Raw genomic sequence first — 25852 nt, 5'->3', positions numbered from 1 at the left:
AAGACGAAGGGTGAAAGGGGAGGATCAGGTCAGGGGCAGGTTAGGGTGGGCGTGGTGGGGTGGAGGTGAGGGGGGGTGGAGTCGAGAGAGGGAGGAGTGGAACCCCAATCTAACCATGACGGGAGGTGAAAAGAGGAGACAACCTGCGGCAATGATTGCTGGATGTCTGTGCAGGAAATGCTGGCACTTTGACCTTTGAATCCCGAGGCCCCACCTGTGACCCCCGACCCCACCCCAACCCCCTCTAATGTCTACACCCACCCACACTCCCCCTCTCTGGCGCAGACTGCCCTCCCGAGGACAGATGGAGACAGACAGATGGGACGTAGAGCGCCCCCGTTTGGGCAGAGAACGGTGGTTTGGCGTGATGCTGCTCAACTCAAGTCAACACAACTCAGGATGGCTGATATGGACCGCTGTACACAGGAAACACCCCTTCCTAAAAGAAGACAGAGGGGGAAAAACATATTTGTAATCATCTTGAATCTATTATTACTTATTTGTACTCTTTAAAGATTTTTGACAAATAGAAAAATGATAACGTGATTCTGATGATGAAATCTGTAAAATGCAGGAACAGGAGCTGGATCCATATCAGAGACTAAAATTCAGGATATCAGGTCTGTGATGCTTTGATTTTGACAGTCCCTTTGTTTGTTTTTTTGTCATTCACATTTTTCAGTAATTTTGACAACATTAAAATATATTGACTTTTAGACTTTACACACAAATACAAATTATATAGACATAAAAAGGTTCATAGTCAGACTAAAGAAAAAAATTAAAATGAACAAAATCAAAACCAAATATGACAAACTACACTAGAAAACAACAACAAAAAAACATCCAACTTAACAGGCAGCAACAGAGAACCCACCCTGGCACCACAGACCCTCTTTAACATACATACATATACACACACACACACACACACACACACACACACACATATATATGCATATACAATGCAATATACACATACATACACCTTTATGGTGTTATTCCTCTAATGTGAACCACAAAGATTTGCCATGTTTGAGTAGTTTTGCTCAGGGAATAATTCACTCTTTCATACTTTCAAAGGCAGCAGTCTCTCTCAACAACTGCATCATGAGGACAAATAAACAGTCAAAACAAATCAGCAGCAGAAAAACTCTGAAACTTTTGTGTCTTAAAAAAGGTGGTAGCTAACAAGTAGCTAAACCAATCACTCAAAAACAAATCAGACTTTATTTGTAAAGTACTTTTCATACAAACAAAACTGGAACAGAAAGTGCTTTATGCAATAAAAAAATCACCGCCATGATGATAAACAGTATGTCAGCACTCACTATCGTGTGATATTTCTTAAATATATGTTAGTGTTTTGTGCACATTAGCTAACTTAAGATGGGATTACATACAATGTAACGTGTCCATGAAGATGGTGTCCCTCAGCTACATCTTTTAACCATCTTCAAAATTTGGTTTTATTTTCAACAGTCAAGCCTAGCCCATAGCACGTCTAAATATGACAGGAGGGGGGATAGTTAACTGAGGTTCTTCTGTGTCCCAAGCTTGCTCAACTGTTACTGGAGCAAAGAGACAAAAGGGGAAATACTTAGAAGGGTCAATTAATTTGGTATGGCCCCAACCTAGAATAATAATAAAAAAAAATTAAAAAGTCCCGATGGTGAAGTCATTCATACAAGACTCCAGGCTATGACTGTTGCAAAAGGCACCTCTATTAAATACTGACCTGATGGGGTTGAAAACTTGTGATGAATCATTCTGTATTCAACCGTTTTCATTTTGATATTTGAGATTTTGTTTGTTTTTATCACCGTCGGTGCCTGATGGTATCAACTGGAATTCAGTGTTGTAAAACAAAACATGAAAAGGTTTTTAAAGGGAAGGAATACGTTTTATGGACAGGGTCACTTTTCACACATAAAGGATCTGCAGAAAAGTGAACATAAACAGACATACCAGACAAATGCTAGGAAAGCCAAGTAATAATAAAGGTTAAGAAAACCATAAAGACAAGGATAGAAGCGCTCACTACATGATTATTAAATTAACTATTTAAATGAGTTTCACAAAGCAAATTAAAAGGTGGTGAGGAGCCAAAAGGAATCTATTGGACAAGCTCTGACTGTTATCCGGCTCATTTAGGATTAATGAAGTGATGCAGCTTGAGAAACCTTTGAAACCTGAGCAAATTGGCTTGATTACTTTCAAAAACACAGAAAGAGGGCAGTGAGCAACTTAACGAGAAATGACTCCAAAAATGTTACAAGAAAATTACCTGAAAATAAGCAAAAAAGGACAAAAAAGAAAAGCACAAAATTTGATGGTGATACAGGGTTTAAAGGAATAAACATATGGAAAAATCTTGAGTATGCAAAATAAAATAATGTGTTAATAATCTCTGTGTGTTTGTACCTGTGCTAGACCCCAGCCTGCTCCATGCTGTACTGCAGGTCAGGGGGCTTATAGCTGAGGAGCATGTCACTGGTGCAGGAGGAGGGGTAGCAGGCTGCCGCATGGAGCTCCCCTTCGGCATCACACACTACAGGAGGAAAAACAGCTCTTTTACTGATGTGGACAAACATACATAAAGGTGTATTTTCAGGTGCATGAATGCATGCCTTCTACTGACCCGACTCTTCCCGCTGGTGCAGCTGCTGACTTCCTGTCAGTGACGTCTGGCTGAGAATGTCCGACATGCGAGCGGAGCTTAGTGCCTTCCCGGCCAGCAGGCTCATCCCCGACATGGGCTCTGCCTGATCCTGGAGAAAAAGAGAAAATCAGTTTTAGACAGACTAGGATCACCCGCTCACAGTTGTGTGCCTCCACAAAACCAGTGAAGTTGCAGATACAGTTTGCATTCATGTCTGAACATGAATGACACATCCAAAACATGGATTGTACAATCAGCACAGTTTCAATGTGGACACCCAAGAATAGTGTCCCCAATTCAGTATCAAAACCAAATTTTCCCCCTTCTGTTCCTAAATTCCTCAAATCTTACTGGACATGAGTGTGAAGTGGTCATATTTAGTGTATGAATTCTTGAGTTTTGGTCAAAAACATGTTTTGCGAGGTCACAGAGTCCTTGACCTTTGAACTCCCAACCACCAAGTTGTAAACAGTTAGTTGTTGGGTCACAGTGAACATTTGTGCCAATATGACAGAATTCCCTCAAGAGACCCTAATGATACTGCCTTCAAGATTATGAAACAGACAAGGTCAGTGATCCTACCTTTAGCCTAAGACCAGTGAAATCTAATAAGCTCATTCTTGCGTTCAAGTGGCCAAATGGGACGGACGGCCATACACAACCTAACGCCTGCATCAACAGCTATCACTGCAGCTAAGGCATTGCAAAAACTCTTACTGATACTTAATGAGCAGCTTCTAGCAGCTTCTATGATGAGTCAGAACTTTGTTTGGATGACCGAGTATGCATATAGTGTATTGATGCCCCAAAAAACTTGTAAATGAAAATGACTTCTGTGTTCAGTCAGTCATGCAAACATTTGCTTTCTGCCTTCAGCTACTAAAAACTCTCTCCAATGCTGCACTAACAAGCAACATGAGCCGATACATCACAGTCTCCAATATATACACAGCCAATATTAAAATGCCATTCAGATGTGCAGTGGTTCATTCCTTTTGCCTGGTATCCCACTAACACATTTTTCATTGAAAGGTCCAGGTTCATGTGTTGGCTCTCATGGTGCAGGCTTAACTACAGGTGTGATCAATGTGGTCTGTAGAAAATGGCAGCAAAGTTTCACTCACATAGGCATCGTCACATGTCTGGATGGTGTGGTGGCGCTGCAGCTGTCCACGGGACCTAAAGGCGTCACCCTGGGGACCTCGGGAATAGCCCACACCATTATGATCGGGCACCTCCATGGCCTGCCCTTGGGGCCTGCACTCTACATGCTCCGATTCTGACAGAAAAGATCAGGTATATGAGGACAATATTGTGATTGTTTTGTTTTTTTTCAAGAAAATGTAAAGATAAACTGGCAGAGAGACTAAGGTAAAGTCAGGACAGACACTGGACTATACATTTCTTGAGCGAGCAGATCTTACCTCTAGTTGCTGGAGCATTCCTGATGTAGCCACCATGCCTGTGTGTAGGGGAGTTGTAGGGTGGGGTGCCTCCTCGGGGAGGCCCCAGGAGCTCATGAGACTCTCCTGCCTTGGCTAGCAAGCCCTCATGTGGGTGGTGGTAGCCAGCTGGCACCTCATCCTCCTCCATGCTCTCCGAGTGAGGCAAGCTGGGACACGGCGCCTGGGCCGGGTGCTGCTGTGGCTGGACGTCGGGGGGTCGAATTTGGAGGAGGTGGTGGTAGTGTTGGCCTCCAGAGGCACCTTGTGGTGCTGGTGGCTCCAAGCTCTCACCCTGGCTGAGCTGGCGGAGAAGCAGCATCTCTCCATACTCTTGGGGTGCAGCACTGGGTGGTGTCGGGGTCGCCGAGCACGGCCGGGGGCTCTGCCTCTTTAGCAGGGCAGCCAGGTCCTGGGGGGGCAGCCTGGGGTCGGCGTGGCCTGTTAAAGAGTGGCGGGGGGACAGAAGGCCCTGCAGGGTGGGAGTGACGTGATGTTGTGGGGGGCGGTAGTCCAAAGGAGTCGGGGAGAGCAGGGCCTGCTGTAGTGTAGACGGGGTGCCGTAGTTGCTCGTCCCAACTGCCCCGCTTTGGTAATCCTCCAGGCCGGGGACTTTGAGGGAGGCTCCTTGCAGGTAGGGGCTGTACGAGCCAACTACACTGGAGGCACCTCGGGAGGCGGCAGCAGCGGCGGCGTCGCCAGAGAAGAGGTGGGGATTGAACTGAGCCTGGTCATAGCCCGATGTGAAGCGGCCAAGGCTGCGACTGGATAGGAGGAGGGCATGCAGACGGTCATTAGCTACCTGTTGCCAAACATCAAAAAGCTTCCAATCCCCTCACAAAGTACAAATAGTGATGTATTTGCTTTTAGCTATTAACTGTCTACAGGCGGCCTTCATTAAATCACCGCACACAGACAGCCTAGCAAACACTTCAGCTCAAGTCCAGGTTCAAGTATTCACTGAGAGCTCTGAAGACATTTTCCAAAGGACAGATTTTGATGAAGCGTGTTTCTGAAGACTGTCACACATTTCTCTCAGTGAAGACAGTCCTGGTGAAAAGGTAGCTGATGTCAGGGGTCACAGGATGACTGATCTACTTCAACTGCTGGGACCTCTACACCAAAACACTTCCATCCAATCACTCACCCAGCCACACTGAAGTGTAGGATTTGTTGAGGATGTCATCTCAGCAAAGTCCATGAGGCATTTATATACATTTTCAATATTGCTAAAAAATAATGTCCTCAAAGTCTGCCATCTCACACATAAAATCTCTGGCCTGAGCAACAGTATTACTGTCTGAAGTTTCAAAACACATGGCAGAAATGTAAAACACAAACACAAGCATGAGAAACACATAATTATAAATGTAACAACACAACAAATAGAAGGAAGGTGTTTGTTCGGAGTTGCAAGGTCATGGAGAGAATTTAAACTACAATAAAACAAAAATGCAGAAGATGAAGACACAGAATAAGTCTAGTAGTATTGTTGGGAGGGTTTGGCTGCCATCAGGGGGAAGTGGTGACAGGATGCGATGGGTCACCTGTGCGTCTCTGCGTTGTCTGCGCTTAGCTGCTTCCCGAGGACTCTGTGCCCTGGCGTGGACAAAAAGCCGGCCTGTCTCTGTGCTACGCCTCCAAGCTCCACTTCCTGAACCTGAATGGTCACCTGTACAGACAGTCAAGGTTAATATTCCTCCTCAAGACCTATATGTAGCCATCAGAAGAGAAAACAAATGACTGACTCTTTGTAGTCACCTGCTGTTGTTGAGGTACACCCGGTGCCAATGGGACGGTGGGGCGAGCAGATGCTGCTTGCTGATTGGTTGGTATAGAGACTCGAGGCAGGCCTGTGGGAGGCGGGCTGCCACTCTGGCCCTGATAGAGGGCTGGAGTACCATGCTGGTACTGCACCGGTGACGGACCTCCTAGGAGCGGAGAGGAGTCAGAAGAGCAACATCTCTGGCCAAACTTATTGAAAATTGTCATATGGGGTGTCTGCAGGCGTCAGATTATTACAATTAATACCTTTTTAGACCCTTTTCAAGATGATTTTTAGCTAACTGACTTTGGGACAAATTACTGTTTTCTTATTCTATTATTGCAAGAAAGTATAAATGTCAGTACTACATATGGCCCTGTGCAGAGGTAGGTTTTATAAAGAAATACAGTTCAGACCCTGACACACCAAGCCACCAATTGGCCATCAGTCTATGTTAGGCCATTAATGAGCATATGTTGCCCATGTTGCAGTGTGTCCTGCACTGTTGGCCCTCATAGGCTCTTGTTGGTTTTTTTTTTCTACTGCTTCATCATGTTGAATCGACAGCAGAGATGGTGAAGCCCGTCATTGAATAAAACTACTGACTGTCAGTTCAGCTTAATGCATGAGAAGTTAAACAGAAGTAAGAAAAGTAAACAAACTGTTTAAGTCTAGAGGGAGTGAAGTCAAAACCAACTTCTTACACAAGATTGTTTTCTTTAGCCTCTGAGCTCTTTAGCAGAAATGTTTCCTGATTGTTTGTGTTGTTGTTTACTGGTGCACAGCAAACATGCTTTATTCTTTCAACATTGGATTGTGTCACTAATGTGCTTACTGGCTAACTTGTCTCAAGTTGGTCTTCCAGTTTCCCTTTTTTTAATGACGCTAAAAGACTTCCGTTGGTTGGTATGGAAAGTGGTATCCTCTCATTCAGACAGAGAATATAAAGTACATGCTTGTTGTCCATTGGCTGTAGTCCTTGCGGGGTGTTCATGTGCTTTTTGGCGGGACAAAGGCAACATGAGGGAACGCAACAGTCTACTTTCATCTTCCCAAGTTAAGTGATGTCAGTTTGGTGTGTCCGGGCCTTTACAGTGAGTTCAGGTAATCTACATTTTGCAAACAGGTAAGTGCAAGCATAAAGTAAAAAAAGCACTATTAAGTTCAGCATTAGGTAAAGATACTTAGCATGATAAACCTGGATTTTGACGCAGAAGAGCTTGACTCATTTTTGCAAAAAAGAAATTAAAAGATGGATAATAATATCAGCCAAAATGTGTGTGGCAATTAAGATCACAAAAATTCTAAATTAAAGCTATTAAAGAACTTCAGATCCAATGTTTTCACTATTGAAAAAAGGAAATTTAAAGACTTTAAGGACCTGCAGACACCCTGATCCACCTTGACGGAGCAATAAAGTTTTATGAAACAGAAAGTTTAACCTGAGCAAATTTTAAGTTTTTTGTAGACTGATTCACGAGCCCCTGCTCATTTCCACCCTCCAGGTTTCCATAGTTTAGCTAGTCTTTGTTCAATCTCATTAATGCTGCTTGGATGTACAGCAACAAAAATGAGTTGTTAGGCTTGGTCCTGACTTGCATCCTAACTAACGGTACCACTACAATGAGCGCTAAAATCAGTTATTATCTCAACATAATCACATATTATTGTGATCTTGATGGTCAATATGTTTACTCACCTGCAGCCTCTGGTCACACTTGAAAAAGCATTTTCATTGAGTATGCATAATCTGTGCTTCCTAGTACATTATTCATAACACAATGTCAAGAATGAAGGTATGCCAGATGTCATTGTCTGTGTGCAGACAACAGAAGCCTTTGAGTAATCAAGAGCCTGAACTGCACTCACAGGTAGTCTGAAACCTAGTGTCCATTGAAAAAAAAAAAAAGAAGAAAAATGTAATAAGTCAACTGTCATATAACCATTAATAACAAATGTAAGAATATGATGTCAAAAACAGAGCTTTGACATAAACAATTATCTATTTATAAAATCTATCAGGTGATTATCACTGTGGTAGATGGATTGATCCCTTTCTAGCCACCACATCTACATTATTTACAGGGTAAGAAATATTTCCAACTCTCTGGCATATAGTATTACTAACCATGCCCTTGAATTATGCCTGCAGAGCCAGGCGGAGGGCTCTGGTTGGGCTGTCTGAAGAGGTGGTTGCTGGGATGTGTTGGCGGAGGGCTGGAGGGCTGGATACGCAACCTGAGGGAGGACAGGACAGAGTAGGAGAGGAGAAGAGAGAGATACGACAATGATGTAACACTTCAGTCGATAGCACTGCACCACAGTATCAAGTTCAATGTTCACCGTTCAATAGCTGATGAGTAATGTGTGTGTGTGTGTGTGTGTGTGTGTGTGTGTGTGTGTGTGTGTGTGTGTGTGTGTGTGTGTGTGTGTGTGTGTGTGTGTGTGTGTGTGTGTTCACCTCTGGAGCTGGTGGGTTAGGTGACTGGGCTGGCTCTCTCCATGGCCTAAAGAAAGACCCTGCAGATAAAGAGAAATTAAATTTAACTCAAAGCTTCAGTATATCACCATTTGCTAATGTGGCTCTGACTATGTGAGGCTGACAGCATGAGATTACATTAGTGCTAATAAAAAATGTGTGTGTCCCAAGGAAAGGAATCAAGTTCAGGAAGCCACAGTGTAGGACATCCAAGCCTCAGGTGAACCAAATCAATAGCACTTTCTGTAAAGCTTACATCTATACTTTCTAGATACCTACCTTCATCAACATAACGCATGCATAATGTAAGATTCGCCATTAGCTTTCATGATTAAAATGCTTTACGGAATAAAGCAACACAGCTCAACCCTTTCTGCATGAAAGTTTATAACTGTTATAAACATCCCGGTGCTTTCTGCAACCACCATGCACAGAGAGTGTACCATTGGCTTGTAATAACATCTTTACACAAGCCATTTGTCAGCTTTAAATACCTGGATTTGCTGGTGGAGGATTTGTTGCTCTTGCTGGTAGAGGATATGCTGTTGCTGGGTGTGCTCCAGGAATCGTTCATCCTGCTGGGCAGCATACATTTTCTGGAGCTGCTCACACTCCTATTGGGAACACAGACATGGTGCACAACTGTGAAATCTGCATGCTAACTAGACAAGCAATGTCAACTGAGGGTGATATGTTGGATCTCGAAAAGAAGCCAACAAAAGAATGAATATTGTGTCCAGCATAACCCAAAAAGTCAGGGCTTAACAATAATGCTTTGTTAAAGCAAACTCTGTGTTCAGGCAGGTCAAATATCTGATGCAGTTATCTGATCAGGAAGGTGAGAAATAACAATTGTGTCCCTTTCAAAAGCTTTGTAATCCAGCTTTGACCTGCACTGCTTTATTAGAGACTTTGTGAAACTCAATCCATGATAGTAAATCCGACTTCTGTGATCATTTTTCCATGTGGAAAACCATTAATTTTGTATCATATTTTTTCTGTGTTCTGACTTGTGTCTGACTGTCTTGTTGAATGGCATGAACACCACAGGTGCACTCATACAATTAAGCTGATGCTCTGGTAAATTATACTAAAATACTGTATACAGTTAAAAAAAATAACTGTGCTACAAAATACTTATAAAAATGATATCTCTAAGCAAGTCTATGGAAACAACAGGCTTCTGATGCACTCTGAGGTCATTTAATCTGGATTTGTTTACCTCTAGTTTCTTCTCAGTGGTAAAATCTTCACACTCTTAGTAGTAGAAATTTCAATAAACATTTCATCTTATCAGGGGTCCTCCCCTGGGAATAAGTCATGGTCTCTCCTCCACCCATATTAACCTTCTTCACACTTGAGAGCAATTATAATCCCAGCACGTCAGTGCATGCTGAAGATGAAGCACCCACTGTGAACATGATGATTATCCTCCCTACCTACGCCTCCTACTGGGTGAGGTAATCCCATTGCAGTGTCACTGCGAATGATGTGATGTCTCAACAACCAGATTGAGGTTTTCTCAGGTGAAAGACTCAATTTGAGCTGACCTTAAGGAATACTGTACGTCAGGATTGGAGCAGCTCTACCTTGTGACGTAGTTTCATAACAATGCTCAGATTAGGTCACCGAGTTTATACTTGGATGTCATAACTAACAGCAAAGTGAATGGTCACATTAAACTGTTATAACCTTACTGTTATCCCTGTCATTGACACTTCTCTTATTTGAAAGTCCTGTTTGGTGTTTAAAGCACCGAGGGGAAAAACCTAAACATCCTTTCCAGTTTACAAGGCATTTAAAGTACTGATTTGTGAATATACTCTATGGCACAATCTCATACAATATTTTAAAGGTTTTCTTATTTGTTAACAGCTCAAGTTAAGATGTTTTAATGCTTTTTAACTATATTGACATGATATTTGTGTTTTATTAACAAAAACACAGTATAATTCACTTTCCTTCCCTATTGGCCACCAGTACTGTCAAAACTCCTTGCTCCCTGCTCTGCCAATTCTGCTGTGTAGCTACTGTGATGCCTGCTCTGACCACATAATTACTTAATCATACATCCTTTCTGTGACCACTGCCCTTATATCTTAATCTTCCGTCTCCAGATGTGACCGTAATAACATGACCAGTTTTGCTATTTTAAGTTAAAATGGGTTCTCTTGTGGCATTGCTCATCAATGAGTTAGCTTTCCTCCTATTATGAACCTGTTCACCTCTCACTTAATTAGCCCCTGATCTAATCTTAGCATGACATCGCCATAAAAATCACCCTATAGCTGATGCAAACACTCATGAAGTTTTTTTTTTTTAAAGAATTTCACATTAAAATTAAGACTACTTCCTTGTAACGTTAATTATAAAGCATCTTAGCCCTTAAGAGAGCGCCTGAACTGAAGAACTGTTAGGGGTAGGGGGGATGACTTTTAAGATGCTTAAGAGTTTCTTATGCAGAGGAGAAAATGGCAGAAACATAAAGAAGTAGGAGAAATATTCTCTAAACGCTGGATGACAGTGAGTTAATGAAACCCTACAGATTAGATGGTGCAGGTAAAATATTTGTGTAACGATATAATGCCAGAAATAAAGTGATGACAATAGTGAGATATTTGGCAACTGGAAAAATGCAACAGTGCAGCAGTGATGACTCGGGTCTGTCTCAACCGTCAATCAGCAGAGTGATCACACATTTGCAGTTCATTGTGACGCAGTTCATTTCTCTGAGTGTCCACACCTTGCACACTCACAAAAGGGCATGTCTGTGACAATCAAACACACCTTTTAATAGAATGCATCACAACTGGCAACAGGACCAACCAAACCGCCTCACTAAGCAAAAAATTTCAGCCTTGCTCAGAGGTGCTCTGAGAATTTTCCTAAATCACTCCTAAGCTAGGTCTCCTTTGTAAAAATGATTTTAGGCTAATTTTTTAATCGCTCTCACAAAGTATTTTCAGTGTTTGTGAATTGAACCCCAAGACTCCAAACACAGTTAGTCAGCAAGGTAAAGGTAAAGGCAGAAAAGCCATGTTTCCACCAAATAATTTCAGTATAGTATCCTTATAATGCATTTCCAAACCCTTGATCTGTTTTGCGTCTCCACAGCAGAAAGAACTTTAAATGAAGGGGGGGTTGTTACTGGACGTAATGGCCGCCAGCTCTCGTTGTTGCCTGCACCTTGTTGATCATCCACATAAAGGGGCTGTGCACCAACATTTTCATAACAAAAAATAACAGGCTGGTGTTTCTATCGCAATCAATGAGATATTTAAAAGTAGTGGGTTTGTGCAAGTTTCTGGCTCCAGTGTCAGATCGGAGCACTAGGTGTTTTAAAAGAGGGGCACACCTGAGAAATGTTACAGATAGAGGAAAGAGGTTCTATGGGTACTATCCACAACTTCTGTCAATGGAAACCGCAAAAATAAACTGAACGGCACTACTTGGTGGAAACAAGACTTCTTTTTTAAATGAAGGTCTTTCTTTTTTTTTTTAAATTACTGCAACTAGCAGACTAAAAACTAGAAAAGGATTTAAAAAAAACGTACTGTTATTTGACAACCATCATAGTGTTCAAGAGAGTGACTGCTCCTACATCGACTACTGCATCACTGAATTTATCTCACCTTATAAAACAGATTTGCAGTGCAAGGAAACTTTGGTTTGTATTCCCAAGACTCAAAATTGCATCAGTCTAGCAGCAAAGTATCACTATTTCTACACTTTTTCCCTCAGGAGCCAAATGTGTTGCATCACTGTTTGCAAAGTACTGTGCAGTCCTTCGATAAGCAGATGAAAATGTGGGATAGTGATTTCTAAAATCTCAGAACCTGGTAAAGTAATTGTTGTATCTCTCGTATTGATCAATACCCACGTCAACCCTCCGCAGATATTTTGCTTTCTCCTACAGACACTACGGAAAGAAAAAAAAGAACCCAATTTATCTCTTCCTTAAGTTAAGAAAAAAGCAGATGGTATCATTGGATATTAAAAAGATGGATGTACCTGTTTGAGTTGCTTAATGAGGCTGCTGTTCTCAAGATGAGCCTTGAAGGCCTGGATGGTGGCTGCGCCGTCAGAAAACCGTCTGACAGGGGAGAAGCGCTCCATAGGGAGATGAAGGGTATTACAGTCCTTATAGCTGGATCTGAGGAGGGGACCATAGGGAGCAGACACAAACATGCGTGTACACAAATACACACACACCCACACAGAAAGACACAGCATGACAGATAACACAGACACAATGACACACACATGTTCATTCATACAGACACAGAAACAAACACATGAGAGGCTTGAGCTATTCAATCCTGCACCAAACATTACAAGTTAAAGTATCTGTCTGTGATATTCTGAGTGTAGAAAACATTAGGACCCTATAATTCACACAATCGATATGTCAAACAAATCCAGCAGCGATCCTGTAAGTGATTTAATCCGTCCTGTCAAAAGAGCGCTCCAGGGATGATGTTTATTTGTAGGCTCACGTGGAAGTTAGCATCACACAGGTTTCCTTATCAAAAAGCCTGAGATTACTCCTTTTGTGCATGCCACTTGTTAGCACCTGTCTTTTTTAAGACACATTAAAGCTGTATTAAAGATGTATGTTATGCTGTATCACAAAACAATCCCTTTAGCTTGTGTTAACCATAAAACTTTTTTTCAGGCATCTAACCAAAAACCCATTCAAAATCGAAATACCAGCTCATTGTTGTCAGCTTCCATGAACCAGTGAAGTTGTACTTGTCGTTTACATCCATGTCTGTAAAAAATGGATGCTTCGCACAGGAATATCTATACAATCAGCAAAGTTTCAAGATGTCACGATGCTGAGCCAGAAAAGTGTTTTTTGTAGAACATTATGATGTCAAAGCGAAGTCAGTCTTTTATCTTTTCAGACATTTGTGTGAAATGTTGTCATATTTAGTGTATTAATTCTTGAGTTCGAGCCAAAAACATATTTTGACTTTAGACCACCGAAATCTTATCAGTTCATTGCTGTGTCCAAAGAGATGTTTGTGCCAATTTTGAAGAAATTCTCTCAAGGCGTTCTGATATATCGCGTTCATGGGAATAGGACGGATGGACAACCCGAAATCATACTGCTCTGGCCAGAGCTGACTTCAAGACAAGGGATATGGGAGTGCTAAAATGCTAACTCATTTCCAAGACTTAAGACTCATTCCTGGAACACTCTATCATGACAGGAGAGAGGTTGTGGAGGGAATTTTAACTCTGAAGAGAAACTTTGCAAAACTGGCTTCGACTTTGTTTGGAAGTTGGTCCCAATATTTTGAGAGTTGATTCCATTGATTACATTTTATATCATTTTCAAACCCTTGCACGGCAACTTATTACCAGCTGAAGTCAATGAGACAAAATCTTTCAGGATAATAAATGCCAAGGCTGATTATCAGTTAAAAGGTAAGCTCCATTATATACATACCATTGGTAATGGAAGTTCATCTAAGGTCAACACTGCCAATTTGTGATTTTTTTTAAAAAGAACATAAGCTCAGAAAGACATCTGCCATAAGCTGCATGTCATGAAGATAAACTACTTTTCATTGCACAATAAAGAACACAAACAACTCCTATGGGTTTGCATGCAGATGGCCAGCAGATCACAACATCTGCTTACCATAAAATATTCCATGAACGACACAGATTTTATCTTTACACATCCGTTGTGGCTCAACAGTGCATGCTTTTTTCCTTAACAACAGGCAAAAACTTTCTTTTATCAAACCACATTTCAGACAACAGGTTCTGCCTACAATTGCATCCAAATTCAAAAGATCACCTGGTGTCTCGAAATCCTTTCTAAACTGAGTTGGAGGAAATTATTCTTATGGGGGATGACAGCTAGAATTGGACAACACCAGAACCGGCCACACACGCTCTTTCCAGGTTTAAGGGGAAGGAGAAGGGAGAAATGTCTTTCTTGTACCAAACCCTCCACCTCAAGCACAACTCTTCACAAAAAATATCCTTTCTCTGTTGAAGGTGTACAACCTTCACCTGGTGAGAATGCATGCTCACCAATATGTGTGTGTGTTTGTGTGTGTGTGTGCAAGATCAACTTTGTATGCAAGTGAATGAATGAGGGAGAGAAAAATTTTGGCTCAATGTGCCCTCCATTTAACGTGAGTCTGTGTTTGTGTGTGTGTTTGTGCATATACAGCTCGGAGCGGGCGTGTCCCCTCACCGGGTGTGTATGTCGGGGGCCCAGCCCCCCCTCTGGCGGGGGCCCTGGGGCCGCTGTGACTCTGCCGAGGGCTCGCCATGCGACGTGCTCGTGAGCGCGTGCGTCGTGTGCCGCTTGGAGCGGTTCGCCAGGTACCTGGGCCGCAGGGAGGGGGAGGAACGGGGGTGAGGGTGGGAGACAGGAAGCAGCGCTGGTCAGCTCTCTGTCCTCATTGGCTAATGGAGACGGGGAGTAGGCCCGCCCCTTCCCACCTCTGCCAATGGGTGCCATCATTCATATCATCTTAGCCAATCAGAAAAACATAAAATAAAATTATACCATAGATGGATGTTATAGCTTATGGGTATCCCACAACCACCCAGCTTCCAGTTTAAGGATTGAACTGGATGCCTTTTTTTTTTTAATCATTTGTTTTGCAAGCTTCAGAGTTAGCAAAGCTGTGTGAGAAAGAGTGAGAAAGTCTGGAGAATAATTTGGCACTTTTTGAAATGAAAGAGACAAAGAAACTCTTGGCCAAAGAGTTTGAAAGATAGGAGGGCTGGATTTGGTGGCAGATTCAGTTTGGAACTGTGGCAGAAGGCACTTGCGCGATGGAGAAAGGAGGAGAGATGGGGTAAGCACCACAGCAGAGTGGCCACCTCCCGTGGGAAAAAAGCAGAGCAGCCTGGAGGCACTCACTCCCAGCAACCCAGGACACCAGCGAAGTCTACAGAAGGTGCTGTGTGAAGAGGACCAGCTGGGAAACCCTAACCTGGACTTCAGAATACTACATCACAACTCCATACACCAAACCTGTGCCTACCCTTACCCCTGGATCGATTTCAGCTTCTACTAATTCTAAAATCTTATTTTGGACATTTTTTCTGACATCTGTTAACCTCAAGTGTGTTTCTCTTACATTTGTTGGGTGAGTCTTGTGTTTTTTGATTGTTTGTATTTAAAAAGTTCAGTTATTAACACATCTCTTCTTTTGAACAAGAAATGACATACTGTCCTGTGTCTCACTAGTCTGATGTAAACGCAGACCTGCATTTACAACTAGTAAATTAGGTGGAATGAGATGAGATAAGAGACTAAATGTGAATCTGTCTTATAATACAAAATATTTATAGAATTGATGCTTTGAGTAATTTACTGAAATTATAATTAAGCTAGCCTAATTCTTATTTCAACATCCGACAACACCGACCTGCTGTCACAGGTTACAGGCCCTCCAGAGTATCCAGTTAAGACAGCACCTCTGTACAGTACAGCCCTTCACCAAAAGCTGCCATCATTGGTTACCTCTGTACTGCCTCTTGGTCTGGTTCTCCATCTGAACCCTCCTCATCCACCGGAGCTACCGCAGGGATAGGGTGCTAAGAGAGGTAAAGAATTTACCAGTCAACACTCTTATGGCTTATACAAGGAGAGAATATTGCGCACATACGGAAAATCCAGATCCTCACCGGGCTGGCAACAAGAGGTGAGGGCCCCCGAGGCCTCTTGAGGAGTTGAGCGTGTAGTTGAATATTGGCCCCACCGTCTGAAGCTCTTCGGCCGAGGGGCCCCATGCCATTGAGCAGCTGCAGGGTAGGTGGCTGCAGCAACGACTGCTCCTAGAGGATCAGCAGACACAGGAAGTCACATTGGTTGTTTTTAGACCACTTTTCTGTAATATTAATTGATAAGTTTCAGACGCGTTCTGATGCAGTTGAAAGACGCTACATTCAATGTAAAAGGACTGACTGTACCTTGTACTCCAGCTGCTGTGTGGGCTGCAAGCTCTGCGTGGGCATGAGAGTGTGCATTTGGCCCATAGTGGGGGCCAGAGGGGGGAAGGGGGGCTGGGGCACTGCACCACGAGGAAAACCGGGTGGCATTTTCTGAAGGTCCTCCGGCATCTCTGTCCTGTAGTAGAAGAGAGAAAGATAAGGAAGCATCAGTGGCTATGCTGATGTGCTTGAAACTAGAACTTTACTAAGCTCTTATTTGTGACAGATTATTTAAATGTACCTTACCTTGTAAGAATTTGACAGTTTTTTAAGATGAGAAGTTTGATCTTATAATAAGTTTGTTTTCGCTTGTTTGTAACAATTTGCTATTAGGCAAGCTAGCTCACTGTGCTTGCGTAAAACATGCGGACAGAGCAGATTATGATATCGCTTTTCTACAAGTTTACATGTTGATGCTGGTTGAACAGCTGTATTGATAAAGTATTGGCTTTTTACTTGTGACTGACGAAAGGAGTAGAGGAGAGGTGGTGGTGTGATAGTAAATTTACAGATAGAGCTCTTGCACCCATGAAGTTGGTTGGAGACTTGTGTTTTACCTTTGGTCTGGTACTCCCACAGTGTGCCGCCTCATCGAAAGGTAGCGAGCCATGGCCTCCGGAGATGGTTCCTCCCCTTCATCGCTGTCCAATGCCATGCTGCCATCCGGCTAAATAACAAATACACGTACAAATATTTAGTCATTAGTAATGCCCTTTGGTAGTCTCTGTATTGCATGCTTCTGTAAAATGTATTTCAGTGCTAATACACATGGTCGAAAGTTCAGGTCTGCTATTAAAATCCCTGCTGCAATGCAGTAATGTGACGCATTCTTGTGTTTCACAGCATTTGTGAGTCAGCTTTGAGGCCACGTGTGTTCTGTTGAATGTGTCTGCATGTATGTGTGATTGTGCGTGTGTGATCATAGTCACTGAGTTGGATCCCGGGCTACACGAACAGTGGTAAAACAATAAAAACCTGACGGACAGACTGGTTGCTGTTGTGTTCACTGATGTGTGCTACAAAGAAAAGCTGCATCAATTCCTTGCTATGTTGGAAGCAGTTGAGGTTAGAGTCATAAGTGGGATTTCAACGCCATGAACTCCTCGCAAGATTATCCAGCATGATGACCCTCATTACTGGCCATGCACTGCCACAGTGATGCAACCATGTGGACGGCATCACGACTCACCTCAACTATCTGGTTCTCTGGATTGATGAGCTGGACGTGAGGAACGGTCATGCTAACGGGATTACCCTGTGGATCCGTCTGCTGGGCATGCAAACGAACAAACACACAAACACACAAACACACAAACAAACACACACACACACACACACAGGTCGTGTGAGGATTATACTAATTTTCTAGTAATCTCATTACTGTAGAGGGATTGGCAGATGTAGGTTAAAGCAATTAAGGCCAGTCAGTGGACAAATGTCTGAGTGATGAAACAGTTATGAAGAGAAAACAGTTCAAAGGCATCTTCAGAAAAACCTGATCTCAGATTTATCTTCTTCTTCTAAAAGCTCTTGATATGACATCATATCCACAAATTATCACTTTATACATATCACAGACATATGCACATAGCTAACCCCTGGCTCTCGAGACCTGGTTCACAACTATAAAAACCTGGCACAGAATAGCCCCAAATCTCCAAAATACTATTAAAGTTTGTTTAGAAATTGACACATATAGGCTCCAAAGCCACCGTCATATCATGCTTACATCAATCAACAACTAATTACCTGTACGGCGTTAAGGGGATAGCTAATGGAGCGTGGTGTGGGTGGGGCAACTCGCAGGGTCTTGTGTTTCTTTAGGCGGTCAGCCAGCAAACTGTAGATGGCACTGTAGTGATCATATGCATCTGTTTGTAGGGACTAAAGAGGGAAAGGCAGAATAAACGTAAGTAGATATGTCTTGCTGAGGTGACTTAACAAAAGGCAGCGCTGAGAAATTGCAGTGCAAGTCGGCTATGTATTCAGGTCCCACCTGAAGGGTGCACTCTCGGTCCAGACCCATCTCACACATGGCTATCAGCACCTGCTCATTGATGAGCTCCGTCTCTCTCTCCGTCTTCACTTGCTCACACTCTGCTATCAACTGGAAGGGACATAAATGAGGGAGGCAATTAGATACTTAAAACTTCCATAACCTCTTCTTAAACCATTTTGACCACCTTCTCTAGTTTACAAATTAGGTTAAAGAATTGTTCAACAACATTTAAGGAAATACGCTTATTCACATTCTGGTGGAGAATTAAGTGAAATGAACTATTTCTTTGCTGGGCTCATTTGCAAGCTAGCCAGCAGAGATTTAGGAAGGTTTAGGAAGCTAGTGGTACCACCTGTTGGCCATCACTGCTAGTAACGCCATCTGAAAAAGCCCTGTGACAGCCTTCGGTCTCCTCCTAGGTAGTTAAGGTAAGTAAGCAGCCCAATTATGAGTCACAAACCCCATTTAGCATGTTATCATTGTTAACTGTGTTAGCACTGTCACCGAGGCTAGTGGTGCTAATATAGTTAACAATGCTAAAGGGGTTTTGTGGTTTAAAATGAAGCTGCTTACTCAGTGGGGCTACCGAGAAGGGGGGAGACTGTGATGGAAGGTGGTCACAATGTTTCTGCAGCAGAACGGTGTTGACGGTGTAATCGCCGAATAAGCCGCACCACCCAACCTGGGTGGTGCGCAGTGGAGAGAGGCCCTCAGTGAAAATAATGACTGCTGAATATTTCAAGAGGGGTCTCACCCTGTCAAAGTCTGGGTCTGGATCTCCTAGTCTCATCCACTTGTTCTTACAGATCTGCTCCATGGTCAACCGTCTGCTGGGCTCCAGCACTAACATGTGTCTGATCAAGTACTCACAGTCTGCAATAACACACAAACACACTTCGATAACACCACTCAAAGCACATAAAAATCAAAGTAACGTGACTGCCAGAAAAACATGAGAAGCAACAGTTAAAATTAAAAGAAATAGTTTTTACTTGCGAAAAGAGTTTGTATTATTGTAAGTGAATTTTTTTCGCCGAAAATTTACTGCGTTTTATAAATTGTGCTACTTCTGTTTTATGTTCAGGAAGTCAGTTTATGTGGATCAATACTGAAAGCTAGGTACTGAAACTGAACCTGGTCTGCAACTCTTGTGACATTTCAAAAGGGGATTTAAAGTGATACTTTACTTCACCTCTTGTATGCTTCAATTGTGTTTGTTAAATGTTTTTTTTCAGATATAAGTTTCTCAACATCCACAGAAAGTCCTCCACCCAACCCACCCCACTGTATATCAATTTACTTAATATGCCACAGGAGTGGTTTCAATTAACATTTAATTTTTTTTTGTCAATGTGAAAACTTGCCAGAATTTGAATAAAATGTAAAAACATAAATTCAAGCTGACCGAAGCCACTGTAATAGGAACCTTGTGGTATTTTTGACAGTCAGGACGGAGTGCCATGGAGCAGTGTTTTTGTGAGTGGGTCCTTGTTTTGTTTGTGTGCACTTCAGACTAAAAATAATGGACTTGGCCACTCTAACATCACCCACTGCCTTGTGGACTCCTGTTTAAAGCCTTAATTTTGGCATTTTTGCTGTTGCCCATCTTGGAATCTGGAGCCAGACGTGTCCATATTTGGACTAGAGAATAGAGCTGTGGTGAAAGTGAACTGGAGATAGGACTTGGAGGCTGTGGTGACGCCTCCCAGAGAGCCTGTCACTCAAAGCGGCCACAACCTTAAATTATGCATAACTTTAGGCATTAATAAAATGCAAACAGGTTATTTATATAAAAATCAACCCCCTACAGTTATCACAAATGAGTAAATTAGCTATGGAGACTGAAACATCATTTTTGTACCAGGCTCTAAATTTGTTTAATTGCTAATCAACAGCCAGTAGCTGAAACACCTCGACTAACCGTAATGCACTAACAAAGGCAGCGAAGAAGAAGAAAGCTAGCACTGCAAAAAAAAAAAAAAAATCAAATGTTTTAAGGGAAAGAAAATGCACACAACTGGACCTTACAGATACATAGTCTTTTGGAGAGAAACACTGAAAAAATAACTTTTGTTTGTTTACAAGAAAACTCCACAGGGCACCTTTAATAGCCTCCTGTCAAGGCAACAGTGGTAAGTGCTTGATGCAGAAGAATTTGATTTTTGGTAAAGTATCACTTCAGAATTTGCTTGGCCCCTTAAGCTAATGAGATATTGTTCTGATTAAGGTACAGTCTGGAGGAGGAAGTAGAGAGAGACAAGAAAGGAATAAAAGCTGACGACAGTCCTACCTGTGGACATGAAGAAGGGGATGCGGAACTTGCCACTGAGGACACGTGCCCGCAAATTTTGTAGAGTGCTGCCGTCGAAAGGCAAGGCACCGCACACCAATACATATAACACCACACCTAAGCTCTATAGAGAGAAGAGGAAGCAAGAAAAAAACAACATAACAAACATTTTTTAAAACTGGACTTAAACAAACAATGTTTACACATTAATAAATCCTTTGTCCTGTACACTACTAAAGAAATCAGGGACTATATTTTAGGACTTAAACCTTCAGGACCTCATTCATTCAGGGTTGGCGATATGGCTGTAAGATAATATCACAATATTTCAGGGTATATTTGTGCTTACAATATTTTTGACATTATGACAAAAATGCTCTGAATATTTTATTATCAAGTTTAAGAGAATAAACTGACAACATTTTAAGTATTGTAGTTGGCATAAATGTAGTCTGACTTGAATAAAAACTGAACAAGAATGATCTCTCAGTTCTTTAGTTTGTAAACAGTAACTTGTAGTGAGATTTAGATTCAGTATACAATATAAATATTACAACAAAATGAAATCAATGATTCCACACCCCTGAAGTTGCTCCTGGCTGATAGTAATTTTGTTCATCATATCAACAAGTCTGCTGTTATTAAAATATTATTTTTTCTAATCATACTAAAATTACACCAGAATTATTGTGAATAATATAATATGGCACACCCCAAATTCAGGAATTTTTTTTTTGTCTTTAAGCCTTTAAGCTGCAGGCCAACAGGGCATTCTGCATACCTAAAAGTCTACTCACCCATATATCTACTTTGGGTCCGTCATACTCCTTGCCCTCAAAGAGTTCTGGTGCGGCATAGGGAGGGCTGCCACACCATGTCTTCAACAGCTGTCCTCGAGAAAACAGGTTACTGAAGCCAAAATCTGAAGGCGAAAGAGGAGAGGTTGACTTTATCTTATCACTTCACTCGACAAAGTAAAATCAGTCAACCCAAGAAAGTGCTCCAAAAGTACATGTTGACACTTGCCCACACCCACTCACCAAGACAGCCAAAAACCACTAAATTAAGTCTCCCACCCATACACTCTTCAATACAAATACACACACACACAAACCTGCGATTTTGATGTTGAGGTTGTGGTCCAGCAGCAGATTCTCAGCCTTCAGGTCTCTGTGGACGATGTTGCGGCAGTGACAGAAATGGACCGCTGCCACAATCTGTTTGAACTTCTTCCTGGCGTCCTTTTCGGCCATACGCCCATGAGCCACCAGGTGGTCTGCAACGGGCAAAATGTTTAGTTTCGAGTTTATGGTATTCAGTTGTATCTTTGCAAATACAGGAAGTGAAGGCCGAGGCTGTTCTGGTTAAGGCTAATACATTCAATCATCAAGGATAAATTCAGAAGGGATATTTTAATCCTTCAAAGAGCAGTATGAGGGGACATAGGAGACAGAGTTCTGATCATCAGCCCAATTGTGCCCAATCTATACCGCCAGGTTCAGGCCATGCTGCAATTTCTCATTTTCGGGCTTGAATAGGATCTGGTTCTTGCCAATTTAGATGTTTGTTTTTTTGTATTTTTTTTTAATTGGCAGTTCTCATGCACACATGGCAAGAGTTTAAATGGACTGAATCAAGAGGGATACACACACACACACACACACACACACACACACACACACACACATATAGTGCATGTAGGATCGGGCCTGATTTTTTGGGCATAATCAGAGCTCATGTAGGAGATCGAACATGACTCATAGTTTCAGAGACACATACTCTAACAAATAAGGGACACAAAAGACAAAAGGAAGTTAATGAAGAAATGAAATCAAGTTGTGTTTAGTAAAACTACAAAAAAACAATACAAGAATGAATCCATACAAATAAACCATTCACTGTTGTCAAAAAATAAAACCCTTTTATAACCAAACCATTAATTTTATAAAATTTTATAAATGCATTTATGTATATTTTTTGTTTTTTTTTTTTAGGGAAATCATGACAAAAAAGTGTATAGAGGACAAATAGATTAGACATATTGGACAGAAACACAGAAAATGACATAAAGCAGTCATGATGTTATGTGATGTTATGAGTCTGACAGACATTTCAAAGACTCTTGTTGAGATTTTTAAAGAAAGCTGCACAATAAAAACAGTCTTTATATCAAGGTAACAGTGGGGGACTCCCTTACCGAATATCTCTCCACCGCTAGCGTACTCTGTTACCAGATAGATCATCCTCTCTGTCTCCATCACCTGAAGACAAACAAATGATAACAACCAGGACCCCCTGACAGGCCAACATCTAGTGATGGGCGGTTCACCCGTTACACAACAGAATGACTAAGCAGTGTTTGGCATACACGCAGGAAGATTTAAATAGAACAAAATCTGCCATTTACTCAGAGTAGATTTCAATGTATGTACTGTATGTGTGAGGGCTTCAACGTTAAGGTTTTGTGGCAAAGTGATTAGATTATGTTTAAACTGCCGTTTGCTGGCCTGTGACAGTTTGGAATAATGCTACAATCCCCATACAGCCGGAAAAGTTTAGGTGACTCTTTTCTAGCTCCACAGATGTATAATAATGAATGTGAAGAACACGGTCGCAGGATATACATAAAAACTTTTAACCACTTTTTCTTACGGTGCATTTTACAATTGTACATGCACAGTTAACTGCCCCCCAAAAATGGCAGGTAACATCTGATCGGGCTAAACCAACACCTATTCAATCTGTCCTTTCTCTTTTGGGCCATGGGTCCCAGGTGTAAGATGTGAGTGTTATCACGTCTGTGGGTGAGTGTGAATGTATACCTGGTAGAGGCGGATGATGTGGGGGTGCTTCAGCAACTTCATGATTTGCACCTCTCTGAAGATCTTTTTCAGGTTCTCATCGTCCAGCTGAGTCTTATCCACTATTTTTATAGCCACCTGGAGACAGAGACAAGAAGGGATGGAGCGAGAGGCGAGGATGAATGACATGAGGGCGAATTAAAGGCGGAGACAGTGAGGGAGGAAGTATGGAAAGAGAAAGAAACAGAGAGGAGAGTGAAAGAGTGAGGAGACAAAACAAGAAAAAAAAGGAAGTTAAACATACTGTTTGTTTACCCGCTTATGCGAGCTCAAAATGCAGACAATACATTAAGGCTTTAAAGTTAATATTATAAATGCCATTACATAATCGCATTGTTAAAAAGCAAATTTGATAGTAAAAAGAAATGATATTCTATTGTGGGAAAAAAGCAGCAGTACTGCTGTCTGCTGGTGAGAGAAACTGTATGTTTAACCCAATCTAGATATTACGCGAACTGTATGACATTAGGCTTGAATAACATATGGAAAATAAATCATTCATTTGATCTTGCTCAATCAACCAAAGAGCAAAGAGAGAGAAAGAGGGGGAGAGGTCTGTGGTCTTTAAATTAGGTGTATAAGACATTATTTCATTTGTTTATTTCGTAATCTGGACGTATATAGATCTTTTAAAAACTAAATATTTAAATGGTTCAAACCTTTAGCCATTTTTACACAGAGATCACACTATAGGGCCACAACCAAGTCCCTTCTTTACGCCGCTTTTGCATTTTTACACTGAGCCAAAAAAGGGCAGCAGCATGCCACTCCAGTGTGGGATTTTAAACAGTATGCTGGCATTGCGGAACCAAAAGAAGCATGATGTGCATGACGTTTTAACACAACAGTGTCTGCCTCCAGTGTGACATATAAAGTATGCATCCACATCTCTTACTAAACATTACAATTGAATGACATGGCAATAACAATCATTTACTGTCCCTGGTATACAGCAGCTGATCTGGGTAATGTGCATAACATGTCATCAAGACGTCACACCCAATCTGCCCATTGTTTCGTCCAGATGGCTGTCCCGTTCACACAGACACTGTTCCAGTGCTGTTACTACCTACTCTGCCGGCTTCAAGGCAAGTCAACTCTGTCCACCTATTCTGTGAAGCAGCAAGATGGCACAATATAACTATCTTGAACAGGCGGAGTAAAAAGGGCTTTTCCATGTTATCTTTAGAGGGCATGATAAGCCAATATGACAGCCCTACAATATATTCATATTAATGGTATTTAGCTGACACCTAAATTACAGGCAGTCCCAGTGCTCTTGCAATATTGCTTTGATGACACAATAATCATAGAAGAGTAAAGTGCCAAGAAAATAACCGTCATGAGCGGTAAGAGGAGCGTGTCAGTCAGACAGGTTCAATTTAACATGACCTGGTAACTCAAATCCATTAACAAACACGCAAAAACAGGCAATAAACACTAATAATTATCTGCCTCTGGGTTAAAAACACAAAATAGTATGAAAAGATGCTGACACTCCTTAAGATGATGAATAGCCCAACTGTGTGTTCTTTATCACAGTGCTTTCTCTGCATTCAGGCTAGTTTTGGCAACGTGACCGGAGCCGTGACCTCGGACTGCAAAGCACGACTGTTGCGTAACAGATGAGCCCCTGACAATGGCTCCGGCTATGTGGACAGTGATGGTGTACGACAGGAGCTTTGCGCTGCCACTTATGAATGGGTAGACAGCTTTAATGACTTAATCAAGTGAAGCTAATTGGGCTGCCCCAAAACACATCTTCATCCAAAAATAGATGAGAGGGTACAGTTTGAGTGCATGTAAAAAAAAAAAAGAAGATCATGCATCCTGTATTAACGCATGCATGCATGCACGCACGCGCGCGCGCGCGCACACACACACACACACACACACACACACACACACACACACACACACACACACACACACACACACAGAGTAGCCCCCCAGCAGTGAAGAGTAGCGTAGTCTTTCCAACACTTACTAAATTACAAAGACTTGTGTCAGTTTGCCAAAGATACTTCAGTTAATTTAATGGAATTTTTGTGGATGAATTCTTAATTCAAAGAGATATTAATGATTATTGGGATTACTGACAATTAAATGGTGGAGTGTGACCCAGCCTTTAGAAGCTTAAAGCCCACCCAATGCAGATACGTTTTTAAGATTTTAGTAGGGATATGCCAAATACAAGTCAAATATCAAGACACAAGGCATAAGCAAAAACAGAGATAAATTTACCGTTTGAAACCTTAGCAAATTGTGTTTGATTTCTCTCAAAAACACAGAGAAAAGACAACAAGAAACTTAACAAGACATGGCATATATATATATATATATATATATATATATATATATATATATATAAATTCTAAATATT

At 41.8% G+C, this 25852-nt stretch overlaps 1 protein-coding gene across 3 annotated transcripts in view; it reads right to left on the bottom strand.

Moving 5' to 3' along the window:
• Positions 1-256: 256 nt before the first annotated feature.
• Positions 257-25852, bottom strand: part of sik3 (SIK family kinase 3) — a 38683-nt gene continuing 13087 nt past the window's right edge. The window contains exons 2-26 of one of the 3 annotated variants that reach the window (XM_042486650.1): positions 23431-23547; positions 22806-22869; positions 21723-21884; positions 21406-21530; positions 20609-20732; positions 19073-19191; positions 18316-18426; positions 18069-18203; positions 17509-17589; positions 16877-16986; positions 16299-16455; positions 16014-16163; positions 15850-15923; positions 14566-14700; positions 12360-12501; positions 8843-8962; positions 8331-8389; positions 7998-8107; positions 5866-6035; positions 5652-5776; positions 4087-4868; positions 3787-3941; positions 2642-2771; positions 2425-2551; positions 257-439 (exon numbers count right to left, since the gene is read on the bottom strand). In XM_042486650.1, coding sequence (XP_042342584.1) covers positions 2430-2551; positions 2642-2771; positions 3787-3941; positions 4087-4868; positions 5652-5776; positions 5866-6035; positions 7998-8107; positions 8331-8389; positions 8843-8962; positions 12360-12501; positions 14566-14700; positions 15850-15923; positions 16014-16163; positions 16299-16455; positions 16877-16986; positions 17509-17589; positions 18069-18203; positions 18316-18426; positions 19073-19191; positions 20609-20732; positions 21406-21530; positions 21723-21884; positions 22806-22869; positions 23431-23547 — 3579 coding nt within the window. In that variant the 3' untranslated portion in view covers positions 257-439; positions 2425-2429. The remainder of the gene's footprint in view (positions 440-2424; positions 2552-2641; positions 2772-3786; positions 3942-4086; positions 4869-5651; positions 5777-5865; positions 6036-7997; positions 8108-8330; positions 8390-8842; positions 8963-12359; positions 12502-14565; positions 14701-15849; positions 15924-16013; positions 16164-16298; positions 16456-16876; positions 16987-17508; positions 17590-18068; positions 18204-18315; positions 18427-19072; positions 19192-20608; positions 20733-21405; positions 21531-21722; positions 21885-22805; positions 22870-23430; positions 23548-25852) is intronic. The other 2 variants (XM_042486651.1, XM_042486652.1) reach the window with 2 other exon arrangements.

The sequence above is a fragment of the Plectropomus leopardus genome, chromosome 5 (genome assembly GCF_008729295.1).
Source record: "Plectropomus leopardus isolate mb chromosome 5, YSFRI_Pleo_2.0, whole genome shotgun sequence".
Classification (NCBI taxonomy): domain Eukaryota; kingdom Metazoa; phylum Chordata; class Actinopteri; order Perciformes; family Serranidae; genus Plectropomus; species Plectropomus leopardus.
The sequence above is the reverse complement of the archived record's forward strand: the minus strand, read 5'-3'. Positions and strand labels throughout refer to the sequence as shown.